The sequence below is a fragment of the Puntigrus tetrazona genome, chromosome 11, assembly GCF_018831695.1.
Source record: "Puntigrus tetrazona isolate hp1 chromosome 11, ASM1883169v1, whole genome shotgun sequence".
Classification (NCBI taxonomy): Eukaryota; Metazoa; Chordata; class Actinopteri; order Cypriniformes; family Cyprinidae; genus Puntigrus; species Puntigrus tetrazona.
The window spans coordinates 4,418,211-4,436,346 of NC_056709.1; the positions used below are offsets into that span (position 1 = coordinate 4,418,211).

Genomic DNA, 18,136 nt, shown 5'->3' on the forward strand with positions numbered 1-18,136 from the left:
CATTCAGTCCCTGGACAGAGACTATGCCACAGACTATTAGTTAGTTTAGAGGACACATCCATGCATTATAGAGCCCTCTGAGGAAGTTTTTCAGAGGCATCAAACACTGCCTGAGATTCTAGATGCAATGGCAAGCACAGACTCTATTGCCAGTGTTCACCTTTTTGTGTCATTGTGCTAATAAAAGATTATCTTTAAGACATACAGATAATGCATTTTTTGATTAATATTCCTGTATTCAAATAAATTCATGCAATTCAGTTTAAACAAATTATGAACCATTCAAAATTTTGAATAAAAAAAAAAAAAAAAAAAAAAAAAAAAAAAAAATATATATATATATATATATATATATATATATATATATATATATATATATATATATTTTTTTTTTTTTTTTTTTCTATCTTCTCCTGCCTGTTTAGATGATAGTGTTTCATTATCATGTTTTATTATAATTCACTGATGCATTTTATGAGAATGGTTTGATGTTTCAACTTGATATGGCCAGCATGGTCCGATGATAATCTCACATAAATATGCACTCCAATGAGTGCTATGAAAGAAAGTATGTACCCAAGGAATCTAATGCAATTATGGATGCAATCAAATAGTAATTTTTGAAACATTTTGACTACTGTTTTCTTTTGTCAGCTTCTCCTGTACTCGCAGGGTATGGTGATGATAATAAATTCTGTCAATACATCAATGCATTGATAAAACTTTTTATTTTAAATTTTATATGGTTGACCTAAGAGTGTGATTTTTTTTTTAATCACAAAGTCCATTATCCCACAGCTAACTTTCTTTCAGAGCAGTCACCTGTTCAGAATTGTTTCTTTTGTAATTGTACAGGAGGTTTTTTTTTGTAACTTGAAAATTTGCAATAATATGTACAATATATCACAGTATTTCTCAAAATCATATGTGACTGGAAAAAAGGTTAGGATCCTAGTCTCCTTAGTTATGTTTATTTCTGTTGTATCAGTTAAAAATAATTGACAATTTATGGAGCTTGAGAAATTTTGAGTTAAAACAAGTTGACAGAAAAAAATTAAATTAAAATAAAACTTTACAAAGACTAAAGCATATCTACAGCCCCACTAACATAAAAGTCTAATACAAACAGTTAAAACAAGACAGTGATGGGACACAGATGTGTGTCAGACCATAAAGAAGCTCAATGATTTAAACTGACAAGTCATCCATCTCTCCCTTAATCTCCTCTGTCCATCTGTATCCCTCTAACCCTTACAGGTAACAATCACTCATTCACCCATCCATCCTTCTGACAGAACACAGTCATTAAAGAAGAGCACATTCCCTATCCATGATAACATCTCTCAATAAAAGAAGCTGTTTGGAACTTGAATAAATAAAACATATATTACAAATAAACCAAACAAATCTATATCCATTAATACAGGAGTAGCAGTAGTTATTGACAGTAGTATTACAATAATCAGTAGAAAAAGCCTTCAATTCAGACGCAAACGATTCTGTTCAAACTTAAAAGTAACATTTGACAAGCAGCAGGGTTGGGCAAAATTCATACTTTAAGAATCAGCTTCCTTGAAATTCAAAAGTGTGAATTTGAAAGTAAGAAAGTTAAACTTGTATCTCAAAAACAGAAGTAGGAATTGACTAAAAATTTAAGTTTTATGACAGCATAAATAATTGCATAATCAATGTATTAACTATAATTGTGTATACTTGTTGTATAATTGTGTCTATTTAAACCCTGATGCTCATAAATAATTATTCTTTAAACAGACATATTTGAGTACACTGTTTAACTTCCAACCAAGGTTGTGTTTTATCTTGTTTTCATTGAACTTATAGCCGAGAGTTCTGCAGTACTGTACCAGGTGAGATACTCAGCAAGTTTACTACTTTAGAAAAGCCATACAATGCCAATGTCAAAATGTATTTATTTACAAATCATGTGTTATGGTAAAATCATTTTGAGGTTATGCTATAATATTGTGCACTCTGCATCACAAACAAATTGTTTTTAAATTGTAGAAAAAAATAAATGCTGATCTAATTACATAATATAACATGCTTATCCACAGAAATGTAATATTCAGTGGTATATTAGTTGGCTTTGATCCAAAAACTAATTTGATTTTGATAGGTGGTATTTAAAATTTTTATTATTAATATAGTGTTTCTAGAAATATCCCATATGTTGTGCACATGACAACATTCATGGTTAATTCAAACTAAAAAGTACAATTCTTCTTTCTGTTTCAAATGACAATTTTGTATACTGATTGCTAGCTCAATTCAAATTCAAGAATTTAAAAACCATTGTAAATTGAATTCTGAATGGTGCACAACCCTGACAGGCAGATGAACAGTGTATATACATTTATACTGCAGGCTAAGGATGTGTTAACGTTGACCCACATTCTTCAAAGCTCAGTCCATCATCAGTCATGGGGTATCTCTCTATATGTCAGATGGTAATGAAGGCTCCTTGGCTGCTGTTGGCTGATTCTGGCTCCACACAGCGGCCCCGTCTTCGGGTCACCCTCCTCTTGCGGTGGAACTTAGCATAACAACGCAGACCTAAAGAATGTTTACATTAACATTTATTCATTTATTTTGTTTTATTACATTTTCCATCACGATGTAATGTAATTACAAATAATCATTTATTAAAAAAAAAAAGTTTTGTATTTCTTTTTTAGTATTTATTTATTTGTGAAATACTGTGTACTTCAGACATGTTTTAGACAGGTTTTATGGGATTCCTTTCTACATTTGTTTTGTATCATTTTATAATGTCACCGTCTAAGGAAACTAAAAAAGTCATACCCACCCTCCTCACACATGCAGTCATCATAACACTTGTTGTTTAGGCCGCGATTGTGAGGTTTGCACTCATGCTCTCTGAGGTCACAACAGGAACCTGGTCATAGCACAAGAAGATAAACCACTCACAGTAGGTTAGGATAAAAACAATATATGGAATAGATTTTAAAAGAGAGATTTTTAGTACATTGATGTAATGTAAAAATACTACTAATAGAACAAAAGTACAAAATACAAATTCTTATCTTTTTCTTTTGATTTATTGTTGAATTAACTGAGAAATAACTGTTCCTGACTGAATCAATGTGATTCAGAATATGTTATCAAGGTGTGAGTAGCTAGGTAATTTATTAAATAACACATCATCCTAGTTAGACAGAGAGTTATATCACTGAACCCCAATCATATTTGTGAAGGAACTATTCTCATTGAAAAGATCAGATCCAAAGAGTTAATCTCATTCTCTCATCAATGTGCCCAGAAACGTTTTTTTTTTTTTTTTAATGTACCTTCTGTGTTCCTTAGAAAAAAGAATATTATATAGGTATGGTACAACTTAATGAAAAGTAAATAATACATTTGTAATATAAAAACAATCATAGCAGTGCACTAACCAGGGAGGCAGTCAAGATGATGGTCACATGGGTCAATGACATCAGCATCTAGTGTTGTGTTCCCATTACTCTTGTTTTTGCCACGACGTTTATCTTTATTGGGAAAATAGACAGACATGGGCCTCCAATTAAATATTTTATTCAGAAATCTGCTGTGAGTGTGCAAATTATTTACACTAGAACTACAGCAGAATTACAGCCGATCTTATAATAAAATATTTATCTTTCAATATATCTCCAAAGATTTTGGTCTTCAATATCTGGGAAAAAAACTGCTGAAGGAAACAAAACTGAGAGTTTGTAAAATCACTATTATTGATTGTACCTGAGAATGTACTTTAATACCTTTTCTTTTGCTGGATGGCCAAGTGTCTACAGGCTTCATATCCTCATAATCAGTCCAGTCAAAGAGGGCCATGTCCAGAGTAGGCATCACCTCCCCTTGAGCCTTCCCTCGACCCGACTTCTGAATGAAACAGGTTTAAAACATGGTTTTAGAAAAGTTTATTCTGGGTGATTCACTTATTGTTTATATCAAAATGCTATTTCAAAACCTGTGATATTTATATGTGACTTTGCATTGATTTATATCATAACATAGTTGCACTAACAATGATAAAATATAGCTAAGAAATTCTCAAAGATACTAAATAGCATCCAGAAGGCTGACTTCTGTGAAGTCATATTGCGCTTGCTCACACCATCAGAAGAAGTGTTAAATAAGGCAAGTTTAGTCACAGCACCACCTTCTGGTAATCTTCTTTTGTTTTTTGTGTTTTAGTGCTAAAAGCATTTTCTTTATATTTCAAAAAGCAATGCGCAGTGAAACAATAAATTAATCTCTGGGTTTATAACAACAGGTTATAAGGTCAAGTTCAAAACATGAGAGGCTCGATGACCGGCAATTTTATTAGTCATTAGACAGCTTTATAATTAAAGATCTAGGTTTTACATTAAAAACGTAAATAGTTTTTTTTAAATCATATTTTCCATGTTATCAAAACAGCTTTCATCCTACTTTGCAACAATGGCAAGTTACGGAAAACATCATCTGTTTCTGATGCAGAAGAGCTATAATCCATGCATTAATGACCTTAAGACTATTATTGTAGTGCACTGCAAAATGCCTGCCCTGCATCCGTAAACAAGCTACTGATGATTCGAAATGCAGCTCCTAGTGTACTTGCGAGGTTAAGAACGTATTATTTTATCAAACCAATTTTATTGTCTCTAGACTAGCTACCTCTCAAGTTCTGCTTTAGATTTGAAATATTGCTACTGATGAAGCTCAAAAATAGTTGAGTTCCTTGGGATCGAAGTCCAATAAATAAGCTTTATGGCATTTGGCTTCTAAACTCTGGAACAGCCTAATGGTCGGCACACAGACATCTCTCAGTTTCAATGTAGATTAAAGACATCTCTTTAGTCAAGCATTCACATAACAGGTCCCATGATACAGAATTCCAGTCATGTCTAATGAAATTGTAACAAATGCGCTTTACCTTTGTGTGAAATAACATGCATAGCAGCTATGCTAAACCTTTTGCTTTCTTGTTTCTGTCTAAAGATGCCCATCCTGATGTTGCACCAATTCCAATTTGGGTCCAGCCTTGATGAAGACTTCAGAGGACTTATGAGACTGATAAATATTATCCAAATGCCATAACCAATATGATCACAAGCTGAATCATCACCTTAATCCACTAAAGGATAGCATAATTTAATTAACTAAACCTTGTTAATTAAACTAAAATGTTTTTTTTTAATTATATTTTTTTATATAGTGAATGTTAGTGAATTGTGTAAAATCCATCTAGGGTTCTGACACTGAAACATACATTTTCCGTAATCTTCAAATTTTATTTTTATTTTACTAATAAAAAAGGGTTTGCACTGGTGCAAGCTATTAGTAAATCTGGCTTCTAGATGTGCATACACTTAAGTCTGCACTCTAAAGCTTCTGGCATCACATGCTGATATGTGTGTGAACTCCAGTAGAGTCTATGTCTTTGCCAGCGGCTGGAGCAGCAGTGGCACTGATGCAGTGCAAGTGAACTGCATTGAGGATGGTGCTCTACTGGGAGTTGAATGACTGGAGAGGAGAGGGACAGAGAGAATCTAACCAGAGTAATAACTGACTTCTTCATTGCCTCAGCAAAACAGTGTGCGCTATTCAAAATAATTGCTTTTGCATCACGTTTGAGAACTGGATAATTCATATCATCAAGATACTACACTTGTTCAGTTTCCCTTTTGAAATGTCATTTTATGATGAAAATATACTTTATAATTAAACTAGATTGAGTAGAAGAGATAGGTCTTTAGAGACAGATTGTCTCTAAAGGCTACAGCTGATCTACTAGAGGAATGGCATTTCGATTATGTGCAAACTGAAGATCTGTCTTTCTATTTCTTTATCTGAGGCGGTTAATGATCGAAGCCTAATTAGAACTGCCCACAGTCCTTTAAGTCATTGAACTGCAAACCACAGCATTTGAGTAGCAGCTGGGGGTTTGTGTGTTTCAGTCTTAATTCTCCAATGACACAAGTATGCAAGCATGTTTTAGTGGTATGACTACGTAAAACATGCTTGTATACCATTTGCCATTACAGTGCTTGGAATACAATACTGGTTTGAAATTCTTTAGCATTTTGTCTTTTTCTTCTACATTATTTTGTGCAATTAATTCAGCCTGTAGCACAACAAAATTAACTCATTAAAAAAATTAAAAACAAAAACAGATGTATCTGAGCAACAACATTTCTTGTTAAATATCTGAGATGTCTCACAAGTCTCGCACTATAGTCTCCAAAAGATGAAAAAAAAAACATATAATTTCAATGTTTCAACATGTAACATCCTTGTTGGGATCATTTGAATTAATGTGCAGAGCAGCAGGTGCTACACACAGCCAGAGGCACCGCAAGGTTTGACAGACCTAACAGTGTTTTGCTGTTAAATTGCTATTTTTATGGTGTTTATAAAAGAAACAACAGTATCTATCCCATCTCTGTTATTTCAACATGAGTAAGTGCATGTAAATGTGTACCATACAGGTCCGTAACCATCCCAGACATTAGATATGGCCAAACTGTCCACAACCAATGGCAATGCAAACTGCTCTTAATTTTGCAATGAAAATATAGGCTGTTGTTAGTGATTCTTATAATTCATTCATGTAAACTGAATGTGACAAGACAAGAAGCATTTCTCTATTTCCAACATATTATGTGCACATAGATTGCATGGGTAAATATTTAGAATTCAAATTATTATTTGAAAACAGTTCAACTTAAATACTTACAGTGTTCTATCATTTTCTTAATTTCCCAAAAATATATATATTTTTTGGATTTCAATAAAAAGTCAATTACCAAAGTGTTGTAAAATAGCGAAATAAAATAAAATAAAATAAAATAAAATAAATGATTCCTCAAGATCCACTTTACTTAGGGCTGAAATTTGGAAATTACCTACTGAATTAAATCATAAAATTTTCACCAGTATCAGCTTTCTGTGTCTTATTCTGGCAGCTTACTTTCCTTTCTGGATTATATTAGCAAAAACAACATTCTTTTTCTGCCTTGTAAGCATTTGCATTTCCTTAAGGAAATGCAAATGTAGTTTTTATTAATATCAGTATCCAGACCCAGTGATGCCTCTCAAGAGAATCTGAATATATATGGGGAGAGTTAAAAAGATATCCAGGGAGGAGAATGGAGCAGAACAGATGGCTGTGAAAAAGAGGAGCAGGAGGATGGGCGAGCGACATCTCACCCCTCACTCGCTCTGGTGACAGCTCCCCTCCTCCACCTCCCAAGTGCAAAGCGAGCTGGGTAATTTTACTCGTGTATGATCCAGCCCCGGGCGGCACTCAGTAATAAGCACGGCACAGAAGCACAGGTAAATAAATCTGTGTGATGAAGCGCTGCACACCACAAGGATGACAACTACCTCCACTACTGGTTCCAAACAGTATCTGTATCTGCCAGTGTGCGGTTCAAATGAAGATGTTCATTTTGGGATCTAACAAAAAATTACATAGTGAAAAAGACTCAAGGCAGTTTAGCGTAGTCTAAAAGCAGCAAAGCGTCCCAAGTGTAATGCCACTGACTAAGTATTTTTAACAATAAAATCAGGATGCTCATGAAATGTTTAACCAAAAAAAGGAATCTGTATACACAGCTTGTATACAGTCCTCTGTGTATATTAGCAGAATAACAGCATCTTAGAAAACTAAACACTGTGAACAACACAACAGACCTTCATATTCAAGGGCGCTTCTGCTTGCCAGAGTACCTGGGGTTTGGTGGAGGCTGGGGACAGTGTTGGGGGATGCTCGTTGATTGCCGTGGTTACCAAAATGGGAAAGAGAGGGGAGGGAGCTTCAGTGAGAGGGGCATTGTCGTGATTGGGCGGGGAGGTGTTAAAACCATCCTCAAATGCGTTCATATCCTTCAACAAGGAGCCTAATTCTGGTTCAGGGTCATAGAGATCCCCTAGGACAAAAAGCAAGAGAAACTATGGTCAGTATGTTATAAAATTAGCATTCATAGTTTACACTTGGCAAACATCTAATATGGCTACTTACAGTCACAAAAATGAACCCGTTGTTACTATACTATATAGGCTTATTGAACATCTCAAGGCTTTACTGTTAAAATATATTTAATTCTATACTGTATACACCACTGATCAAAAATTTTTAATATTAGAATTAAGTCTCTTATAACTGTCAATTATGGTTGCATTTACTTGATCAAAACGGTAAAACTGTGAAATATTCTTACATTTTAACATTTTACATATATTTTGAAATGCGGAATTTTTTTCATTTATTCCTGCAGTAAAGCTGGATTTTAAGCATCATTACTTATATCATCATCAGTCTGCAGTGTCACACAACCCTTCAGAATTCATTTTAATATTTGCTGCTCAAGAAACATTTCATTCATGCTCAAGAAACAGTATCATTAATACTGAAAACAGTTAATATTTTTATGAAAGCTTTGATACACCACCATTCAAACACTAAACACTGTTAAATAGAAAATTATTATTAAATTATTATTAAAATTATATTATTAGCTGAGCACCAAATCAGAAAATTATACAGTAGTTTAGATACATCACTCTGTAAATAAATGAATAAACTTCACCCCAAAAATAAAATTTCTGTTATTATTTACTTCTTAGTGTTCCACTTTTAGGTGCTATATTACCACTTAAGTATGTAATTACATGTTGTGAGTCATTCCTGTGGATAACAATTCCGTGGCCATTCTTATGCAGCTTCAGCTGACTTTAAATGTAGTACTAACAGACAATCACTGATTTCTATCATTTTTTTTGTGATAACAAAAACAGGTCTTAACTGGTTCTTATGAACATGACTGAACATTTAAGAACCAAGTATTGCCTTTAGCATCAATGTTATTTTTTGTCCTTTTTGCATAGATGTTCAAGCAAACTGAAATGGATGATTTCTTATCAAATAAAATGATTACCATATGGCAAATTGCAATGACAAAAAAACTCAATTACCTTTAGCTCGACCTTTGTCTCTTTTGCCTCCCTGCTTTCTGTGATCAGCCTGATGCCCATGGCCATGTCTTCTGCCTTTACGATTGAACTCTCCCTCCAGTGGATGATTTCCCCGCAGCATATGAGCAGGAGCCTGCACCTCCTTGTGAACCTCCGTTGTTATACTGTCCCCAGGCCCCATCTCCAGCCTTACAGGGCTCAGACCCTCCAGACTTGTCCCATCATCCTCCAGTGGCCTTTGAGAGTGGAGCCCAATACTATCCCTGTCTTTACGTGGCCAGTGTCTCCGTCGTTGGCTGCCACCCAGAAGTCCCATGTCATGATCTTGCTTGGATTCAGAGGTGGAAGAACAGGTCACACTCTTTTTGCTATTTTCAGATGGGATCTCAGAGCTGTACGAAGTGTGGGATAGTGTGATGAGGAGCACAGCCAAGAGGCGACAGACAACGGGAGCCACCATCTTCAAACACAGTGCCACCTGTTATTAAGGGCAAGATCAGGTCAGACTTTTACACTTTTGCACTTTAAACACATGCATGTAAGTATACACTTATGAGAAATGCTTATTATTTTTTTCCATATATCATAATTAATTCCTATATATCATCAACAACACATAACATTTAGGTCATATTTTATTTTAAGGTCCATTTTTCACTATAATTTAACTACTAAGTACGACTTTTGACTCAAAAAACTAAGCACTTATTATTAATAGTTAGTAAGGTAGCTGTTAAATTTAGGCACAATGTAGAAAAGGGATGTAGAAAATGAATAAGCAGCATATATGCTTTATAACTATTACTAAACAGCCAATATGCCAGTAATATGCATGCTAATTAGGGGGATATTATAAATACTTACATTTATTTAAAAAATTTACAGACTGGCAGATAGACAAACCATTCATAACATGCAGTTTGCATCTCACTGTTTGACCATGTATCCAAGACATTAATAATAATGTTTATAAAACTTATCATAACTAGCTAAGATTAAATGAATTAAAACTGAAAAATCTGACAAACTTTCGAAGACTTTCAAGAAAACTCTGGAATTTTAAACCAGGCCATCACAAACCAGAGCATCACGATACACCCAGAAATATAGTTTAATATTTAAATAATGGCTTTGGTTTGCTTTGCTCTGACATGAAATAAACAAGAGCTCAAAGGCAGCCTAAATGTGTTGAGAAAACTTGCCAGACTAAATATCAGGTTTGGATTCCCATAGGCCAACAATAAGAGGATCCAAAGGAAGAATCTTTCCTCAGGTGGTATATCAAAGTTAAGCTTATGAGGAGGTTCTCACCATGCATCTCACCATGAAAATCAGTGACATGGGTCTTACTTTGATCATTCGAGGTCTGCTCTCATCCTCAAATGCTCCCCTCAGTGAATCTAGCCTCTTTACTCTGTCTTTTGTCGCTGAGAGCTGCTCATGTTACCTCAAACTGGCACCAGTGTTACTGATACATTCTAACATTCTAATTTTATATATTTATATACAAATAAGATGACTTTAGATTTCTGATGATTTGTCATGCTTATAATGGTGGAGCAAGGCTATTCTTGATGGCTCATTGTATTTGCAAGTCATTGTATTCATAAGACTTGCCGCAGAAATCACTTGTTGGTTGCATTTTTATGCATTTTGTATATTGTAAATAATATACATATTGTATAAAGAAAATAATTATTTAGGCAGTTTATGAAGTTTAAGGCTTGTGTGACCAAACCACATTTTCACTATATAACCATGCTCAAAGAATAGATCAAGGTGCAAGACATGCCATTGTCATAAATTTGATTCCCAGGGAATGATGGTACTGATAAATATGTAAACCTGTAAATGTTATAGACATTTAGAGAGAGATATAAAACTACCATTTTATTCCAAATGAAAAACACTTTGCACTAAAATATTCCTTTTAGTCAGTAATACTTTTTAGGCCAATTCATGAATCAGATGTAAAATAAAAAAAGATATCTACTAGATCTTTTATTTAGAAGGCACAGAAAAACAGCTTTAAAACGAATAATGAATTTTCAATGAAATTCTTCTGATTTAATCCCTGTCCACATGCAGTTTTACTTTATATAGTTTACACTTCACAAATGGAACATCTTTTATACTTTTAACATATGTTTGCATGGCTGCCACAACATTTAATTGTAGTTACAGTAATCATTTTTCCACTTAGAAAGTTAAATTATTATTTGTTTAATAGTATATAGTAACTCACGTCACATTGCTTAACGTCAACTCCCATGACTATACTGGGTTGGATAAATAAATTATTGTTTTCATTCCATGCAGTACATCCACAGTTCTTATTGTTACCTTTAAGATGCAGGTAAAATAATCAGAGGAAAACATTACTCTACATTGCCTTTGCAACTGGAGAGCACATTAAGATGGTAATACTTAAACCGCCACTCTATCTCTCACCATTATTGCCTTATAATTGGTATCTCAGTGCAGTTAATTAGGTAATGAATCAAGCTCAGTGAAATAAAGCAGAATTTAACAAGAAGAGTTTGGTACAACTAGGCTGTAATAAGGAGCGTTTGATATTTTATTCTCCATCTTTCACAATCAGGTTTAGAAATGCCTCGAATCTGCACAAAGCAATGTTTAGGACTGTCTAACTTTCTACCACTGATCTTTGCTACGCACTCTCATTATGCAATGTGCACACTGGTTTTAGCACTGTGTTAGTGCTACAATTAGCATTAGTATCAGTTAGTGCTTGTATTGAGTTATTGCCTATGCTTTTGTGGGCTTAGGGGTGTGTGCTTACATTGTGTTTGTGTCAGCATTAGCGTATTTAGGTCTCTCTAAGACTTTGGGAGGGGGTAGTTCATCAACCTGGCAACCCGCTCAGGCAGCCATTCTGCTCTGTGAAGACAGCGGTGTATGATAAATCAATGGGAATGGGGTATTGAGCTTGTGTGGGTCGATAGTTGGACCAGCCTTATCAGCCACAGACACACAGATGCACCTCGTTGTGTAGTGTTGCTAGCTAGGGGACTTTATTGTGGGCTATTTAAGAACCTATCCACAAAGACTAAGCAAAGGAAATTGCATATGAGGCTGGGTAGCAAAACTCCTGCCAGAGGAAATTTGTATCAAGATTGCAGGCAATTCATTTGGGAATACACGCTGACTGCTTTGGGCTGTATCAGTTAGTTGTACGCAATGGGCGCTTTTCACAGTTTAAAGCGACTGCTGAGCTTTAGTCTCTACACAATTGCTGGTCTCTATTCAGTATGAGCACTCCCCCGTAGACTTTGTTAGTATGACAAGTGTGTTCGTTAGTAGTTCATTAGTCTCTCATCTACCACACAAAAAAACAACAGTAAAGATACAAAAAAAATAATAATAATTGTGCACAAACAAACAAACAAACTAAAATGTCTGTAAGATTCCTGTAAAGTCTTTGCAAAAGGCTCTGGGTGATTTGAGTTTATGTTGATCTCATACAAATGCTGCCTGCTGTCATGTGACTAACAGGTGGAGCTTTGAGGGAGCTGAATAATGGGATGAAATAATGAAGTCTGGGAGCTGTGTACCCCGCTAGGTTTAATAGGACCTTGCCCACAAAGACCACACACCATTTAAATAGGAATTATGGATAACATACACAACATCTGGCATGACATGGCATAATAGAGTAAACATACATTTTTTGATAAATCTGCAAAATTTGAGTACCGCTGTGTTCTTGCTTATTACAAGTTTGCTATATCCTACGGTGTTCTGAGGGCTTATATAGTACCATGCTATTATGGTTAGGTGCTTTGGGTGTTTATTATCGTATTATTATGTGATTGTTGAGGATGGGAAGGGAACATTTTAATTTAAGGACCAATTCTCACTATTAACTAGTTTCTTTTAAGAATATTACTAGCATATTGGTTGTGTATTAGAACTTAACAACTACCTTATTAACTATTAGTCCACAGCAAATTAGGAGTTTGTTAAGTGAAAACCAGTTAATAATGAGTATGCCTTCTCTGTTCTAAAGTGTGACTATATATTACATTTATGTTTTTGGCAAGTGAAAACTATGAATTTTCACATAATTTACAGTGTAAAACATTAAAAAGATCTCTCACACGATTATATTAATACTATTTTACTGTAGCACTTTCTTGTTTTGTCAACCAGTTATGTGCTACACATTAAGGTGTTTTGTGTTAGACTTAGTGTTATTTAGTTTATGTTTATTACATTACTTAAGTGTTCTGTGCATTTGTGTGGTGGATGCACTGACAATGTTTGATTCTTACAGTTAATTCTGATTCATTCATGTGATTTTCTGCTTTGCCGTCTGTTATGGCGGCTTATCAGCACATTTTATGTGGGGAAAAGCTGGGTTTGGTAAATTGGTGCATTCAAATAATAAATAATACTAAATAAATATATAATAATACTTGATTAATAGTTAATAGTTAAATGTATATATGCAATAATATAATAATATATAGCAATAATAATATGCTTAATGATAATGTGATGTGTGAGTTGATTAAAAGCTAATAATTCTTCAAATCTAAATGTAAAGTTAAATAATGGTAAAACTATTTAATAAAATACTTGAAATCATTTATTTCTTTATGTGCATGTCAGTGACTGACATTAAAAGATATTAAAATATTAAACATAAAACTATTTATAAAGTTGCCAGTGTATAGATCAAGTAAATATTTCAATTCTTAAATTTATATATATTTTTTAAATCTTTGCTATTTCCAGTCCACACAACAGAACTAGGCTAATCACATTGTGGAAGCATATAATCATAACCAACAGATAGTCCTCTGTAGCCTCACAAAAAAAAAAAAAATCACAAACACATGCTTCAGTGTCAAACACATACATATGAGACACAAGAGACTGAAGTATAACTAGAGGTCTCTGAGGATTCATGTGGTAGAACTTCTGCTGTTTGTAAAATAACAGCAGGCAAGTTTAGATGATATAAGATATTCAGAAAAGGGTCACAACATGGAGCCCAGCATGGTGCTGAAAATCCAGCAAAAGACAACAAGACCCAGACCCAGAAAGAAAATGAAAGAAAAAAAAAAAAAGAAAACAGCGAGTACCACAGAGGGTATATGTGAGCACAACATGGTGTTCAAAAACTTCAGATCCTTCTACTGTGTGAATAACTGATAAAAGCCTCCACAAGCGACTTGGATGATATTGTGCAAAAGTTTGAAAGGAATGTGGAGCTCGCTAATGAACTCACTGACATCTCAAGAGGAGGTAGAGCTTCCACTGTGAGGTCTTCAACATCTCCTCCTGCTGAGATCTGGGGCTTCATAAGCCATCTGTTGCACCCCTGCTACCTCCAGAAAGCAGAAGAACAAAAAAAAGCTTTTCAACAGGATGAAAGCTTGAAGCTTTTTCTCTATGCATACTTTCTGAACTGGAAGATCAGGGAAGGTCATATCTTTGTGTGAGTTTTCGGAAGCTGAATGAGGTGAGTACAGACCAGAGTATGGGACACAGAGAATATTTTCTTAGTCAATATCAGCTATCTCTGATTACTTTCTATTCCAGAAATCATATGTAGGTCTACATTAGTTATGAGTTTTAGGATTGGGTGATTTTTGTTGTGTAGAAGCAAATAATACAAGGGAATACAGCTCATGGCTGATACACACCCACCAAATCTGCAAGACCATGAAGACAATCATCAAGAACGTATGGCACTATTGAGCGTATCAAATATATTCTGGTACGAAACATACAGGACTGCCTATTGTCTAAATAATGCAGCAAAGGCTTACAAACTGCTCAGGCAAAGAACATGGGAGACTTGGCTTATATTTGATTTCATGTTTAGCACAGTTCAGCACTTCATGCAAAGTGAAAGAAAATTCTGGATTCTGGCTTCCTGTCTAATTTGGGAGCATTTGAGCTAATTGTTAAATAAATTATTGGTAACACTTTAGAATAGAATTGATAATATTTTGATAAAAAAATGATAATACATTAATATTTATTTGTTTTATCACTGAGTTGTTAAATATAAGTTTTATTTGCTTTTAGGGTCATTACTTGTTCTTTCTATGACACTGATTTAAAGAAGAACTTGATCTACCTAATCACAAGATTTGTAATTGTGTCCATTATCATGCATATTTAATAGTTTACCTGCTGTTGTTTTGTATTGATTTAATATCATTACTGAGGCACAGGGACATAGTGTACCAAAAATTCTGATTCAAACAAACCATAACCTTTGGAATAAAAAGAAAAACAGGCACCGTTTATATCACTGTAATACAAATATAAGGGTATTGCTTTGTCACATTTTTTTAAATTGATGTCAGATATTGCACTGCTGGTGTGTCAGTCTGTATAAGCACATTATATGTGACTAAGATCAATCAGAGGGAATAAACAAGTGCTTAGATTTGCAAATTGCATAGTTCAAATCTTGCTCTGAGAATCTGAGATAAGCTTGGTTGAAACATTAAGATTTCATAAGCAGCCTCCTAAAATGACAAAAAATAAATAAATAAAATCAAACAAAGAAATGCTTCAAAAGATGGAAATAAACACATCTACACAAATGAGAGCACCCATCTCTTGACAAACAGTTTCAGCAATTTCACACCTCACATTGTTCGTTTTGGCAGCTCTAAAAGTGTCAAGGACACAAAACGCGTAACAACAGGCTAAGTGTTAAAACTGCCATAAGGAGGATCCATCTGGTGCCAAGAGAGCTAAGGGAAAGATAGAGAAAGATCCTGTCTCCAATGTGACTGCTTACAACACATGTGGTGCTTCATCAAATATCGCTTTTGTTTCACAGTATCAAAACTGGCTCCTTGCAATGTGTCTCCTTATCTTTTAGCTGAGCATCCTGGCAGAATGCTCCTCATCCTCACAGCAGGGAAATCTCCTTCATCCTGTACCAAAAAGAGTCAGACGCACCAGCACACACCACTGAGCGGAAACACATTCTTTATAGGCATGTTGTGAGGTGTGAAGACAACAAAAAGAAGGGAAGATAAAGAACCATGCCATATGACATCAACCATAAAACTAATCCACATGCAAAAGTCTCTGTTGAGTCAAAGAAGTTTCCTTACGAGATTAGCTGGAGAAAAAGACAGTGTCTCACTTATTAAGCAATAAACCAGCTGTCTCTAGTGTTCCGCAATGACGGATTCCCATTTAGCCAGCAGGAGATGGAGGCTAGAGAACAAATCACACAAAGGTCTTTATTGATCTGCTTTGGGGGTTCTTAATAGCCAAAACGATTGGAAGTGTTTTAGTGATGGTCTACATTTGGAGCGTCTGCTCTGTCCTAACAATCACCCCCTTGCAAGAATCAGCAGAAGGTCATTCAGACTTCTTTGACATTCATTCAGCATTGTGCAGTCAATGTCTTGATACCACTGCATGGCATAATCAATAAAGTATCGTCTTTAAAAAACAATTCTTTAGGAGTGTGGCTCTGTAATTGACACACATTTGGAAACACAACAACTAAGCACCAGTTTAGGTTTACAATAAAGATGAAAACATTTGTATAAAAAAAAATGGCACCAAATAAAGGATGCATCTAACACCAAAAAAATGCATCTAAAACAACCTTCTAAAATCACAGAATCCATTTTGCAGGACTGCAAAAAAAATGTTTTGATACATTTATTGTAGATATATGCAATCTGTGGTTGATTATAATGTTATAAGTAGCCTATTACAGGATGACATACAACCATTCCAGCAATAGTGGTAAAATAAAGGACAAATATTAACAATATTTGACTGTAAGGCTATTTCACTTACACACACTTAAAAATAAAGGTTTCACAATGCCACAGAAGAACATTTTTTGTGGTTCAACAAATGCTTTAACATCTGAAGAAAAAGGTTTTTGCAGTGAAAGAAGGTTCTTCAGATTACAAACTGCTAATGAAAGACTTGGCAAAAATGGTTCTTCTATGTGAAAAACTTTTTAAATACCTTAATTTCTAAGATATATATATATATATATATATATATATATATATATATATATATATATATATATATATATATATATATATATATATATATAACACAGCAAGTGATCACGTGTTAAGGCAATTCTACTTAACAGGTATTTTTACATACTTTTTTATTTTTCAAAATGTTATAGTTCTTTGTGTGTGCAGAAAGTGAAAGAGCCTTATTTGGAGTCTAATTGAAATTCATATGTAATTGCACGCTTTCAAACTCAGCTGCCCACTCAATTCAAGACACACAATTATGAAAATCAAGATATGATCAAGCTTGTGCACTCACAGGTGCACGCACAGCACGTACTCTCATACATTTTACGAAAAAGAAATTGCTTATAAATATATTTTTAAAAAAGACAGTGATTGCTTTCGGGGTGTATCCAGCATCGACAAACGTGAAAATGCTCATCTTAATTGTCAAGTTTTAAAAGAATTCTGTTTCAAGAGACAACTATAATTGGAGACTAAAATTAATCAAAATCAAAATCACACTCAAAAGACAATAACGTCAGAAAAGGAAGAAGATGCAAAAGTTGTCGTTTTGCTATGATATTGAATAATAATGAAATCCCCGAGCGATTTGTAGCCTATAGAAAATTCTCACATCAACATATTTGTTCAAACAAACATGGCAAAACATACTCTTTAGAGCATGAGAAAGAGTATAAGAGCAGCACTCACCGTATGTTATTTCGTTGAGAAGCAGCCGAGTGAAGAAGCGGATCACAGATAAACTGTCTCGGGCGAGCGCGCTCCCTGAATGCGCGCCGCTGTGCAGTCTGATGTCAGTGATGATGAGAGAAACACGCTCATTACCCCCCACATGAGAGTAACAAACATTAAACAAATATTAATTCCCACACATCTGCTCAGAAGTAAAACTTAAAAGCGGATTAGCAGTCCCCAAAACAGGGGATTTTTTTTTTTTAAATTACGCACTTTATAACAAAACTGAAATGCATTTAAGCCTGCTAATATATATTGATTGCATTGTATAGCTAATTGATTTTTTTTCACTTTCCATTTTTAAAGCTGTAATACATACAAATAATTTATATTTAATTATATATTAAATTAATACAATTGCAGAAGCTAGTGGACAACAAGGTAGAGCAAATACTGTTATA

General features: G+C 34.4%; 1 protein-coding gene across 4 annotated transcripts; it reads right to left on the reverse strand.

Moving 5' to 3' along the window:
- Window positions 1–709: 709 nt before the first annotated feature.
- On the reverse strand, window positions 710–17,826 carry draxina (dorsal inhibitory axon guidance protein a). 4 transcript variants are annotated; one of them, XM_043251354.1, is made up of 8 exons: window positions 17,691–17,721; window positions 14,241–14,332; window positions 8,980–9,457; window positions 7,699–7,934; window positions 3,780–3,900; window positions 3,435–3,527; window positions 2,828–2,917; window positions 710–2,574 (listed from the first exon to the last, which is right to left on the reverse strand). In XM_043251354.1, the coding sequence occupies exons 3-8, from the start codon at window positions 9,437–9,439 to the stop codon at window positions 2,462–2,464; spliced, it is 1,113 nt and encodes a 370-aa protein (XP_043107289.1). In that variant the 5' UTR covers window positions 9,440–9,457; window positions 14,241–14,332; window positions 17,691–17,721; the 3' UTR covers window positions 710–2,461. The 4 variants fall into 4 exon arrangements, with proteins under 4 accessions (XP_043107289.1, XP_043107288.1, XP_043107286.1 ...); XM_043251353.1 differs by lacking the exon at window positions 14,241–14,332 and having other exon boundaries at window positions 17,691–17,826; XM_043251351.1 differs by lacking the exon at window positions 17,691–17,721 and having other exon boundaries at window positions 14,237–14,332.
- Between the last annotated feature and the right edge of the window lie 310 nt (window positions 17,827–18,136).

Bases quoted from the DNA above. Each gene is read 5' to 3' on its own strand.
- draxina (XM_043251351.1), bottom strand. From the start codon at position 14,311: ATGAAGCCCCAGATCTCAGCAGGAGGAGATGTTGAAGACCTCACAGTG. The intron at 7,935-8,979 runs GTAATTGAGTTT...TTTTTGTCCTAG, and splicing joins AGACAAAGGTCGAGCTAAAG to GGGATCTCTATGACCCTGAA. The intron at 2,575-2,827 runs GTGGGTATGACT...AACATTCTTTAG, and splicing joins TGACTGCATGTGTGAGGAGG to GTCTGCGTTGTTATGCTAAG.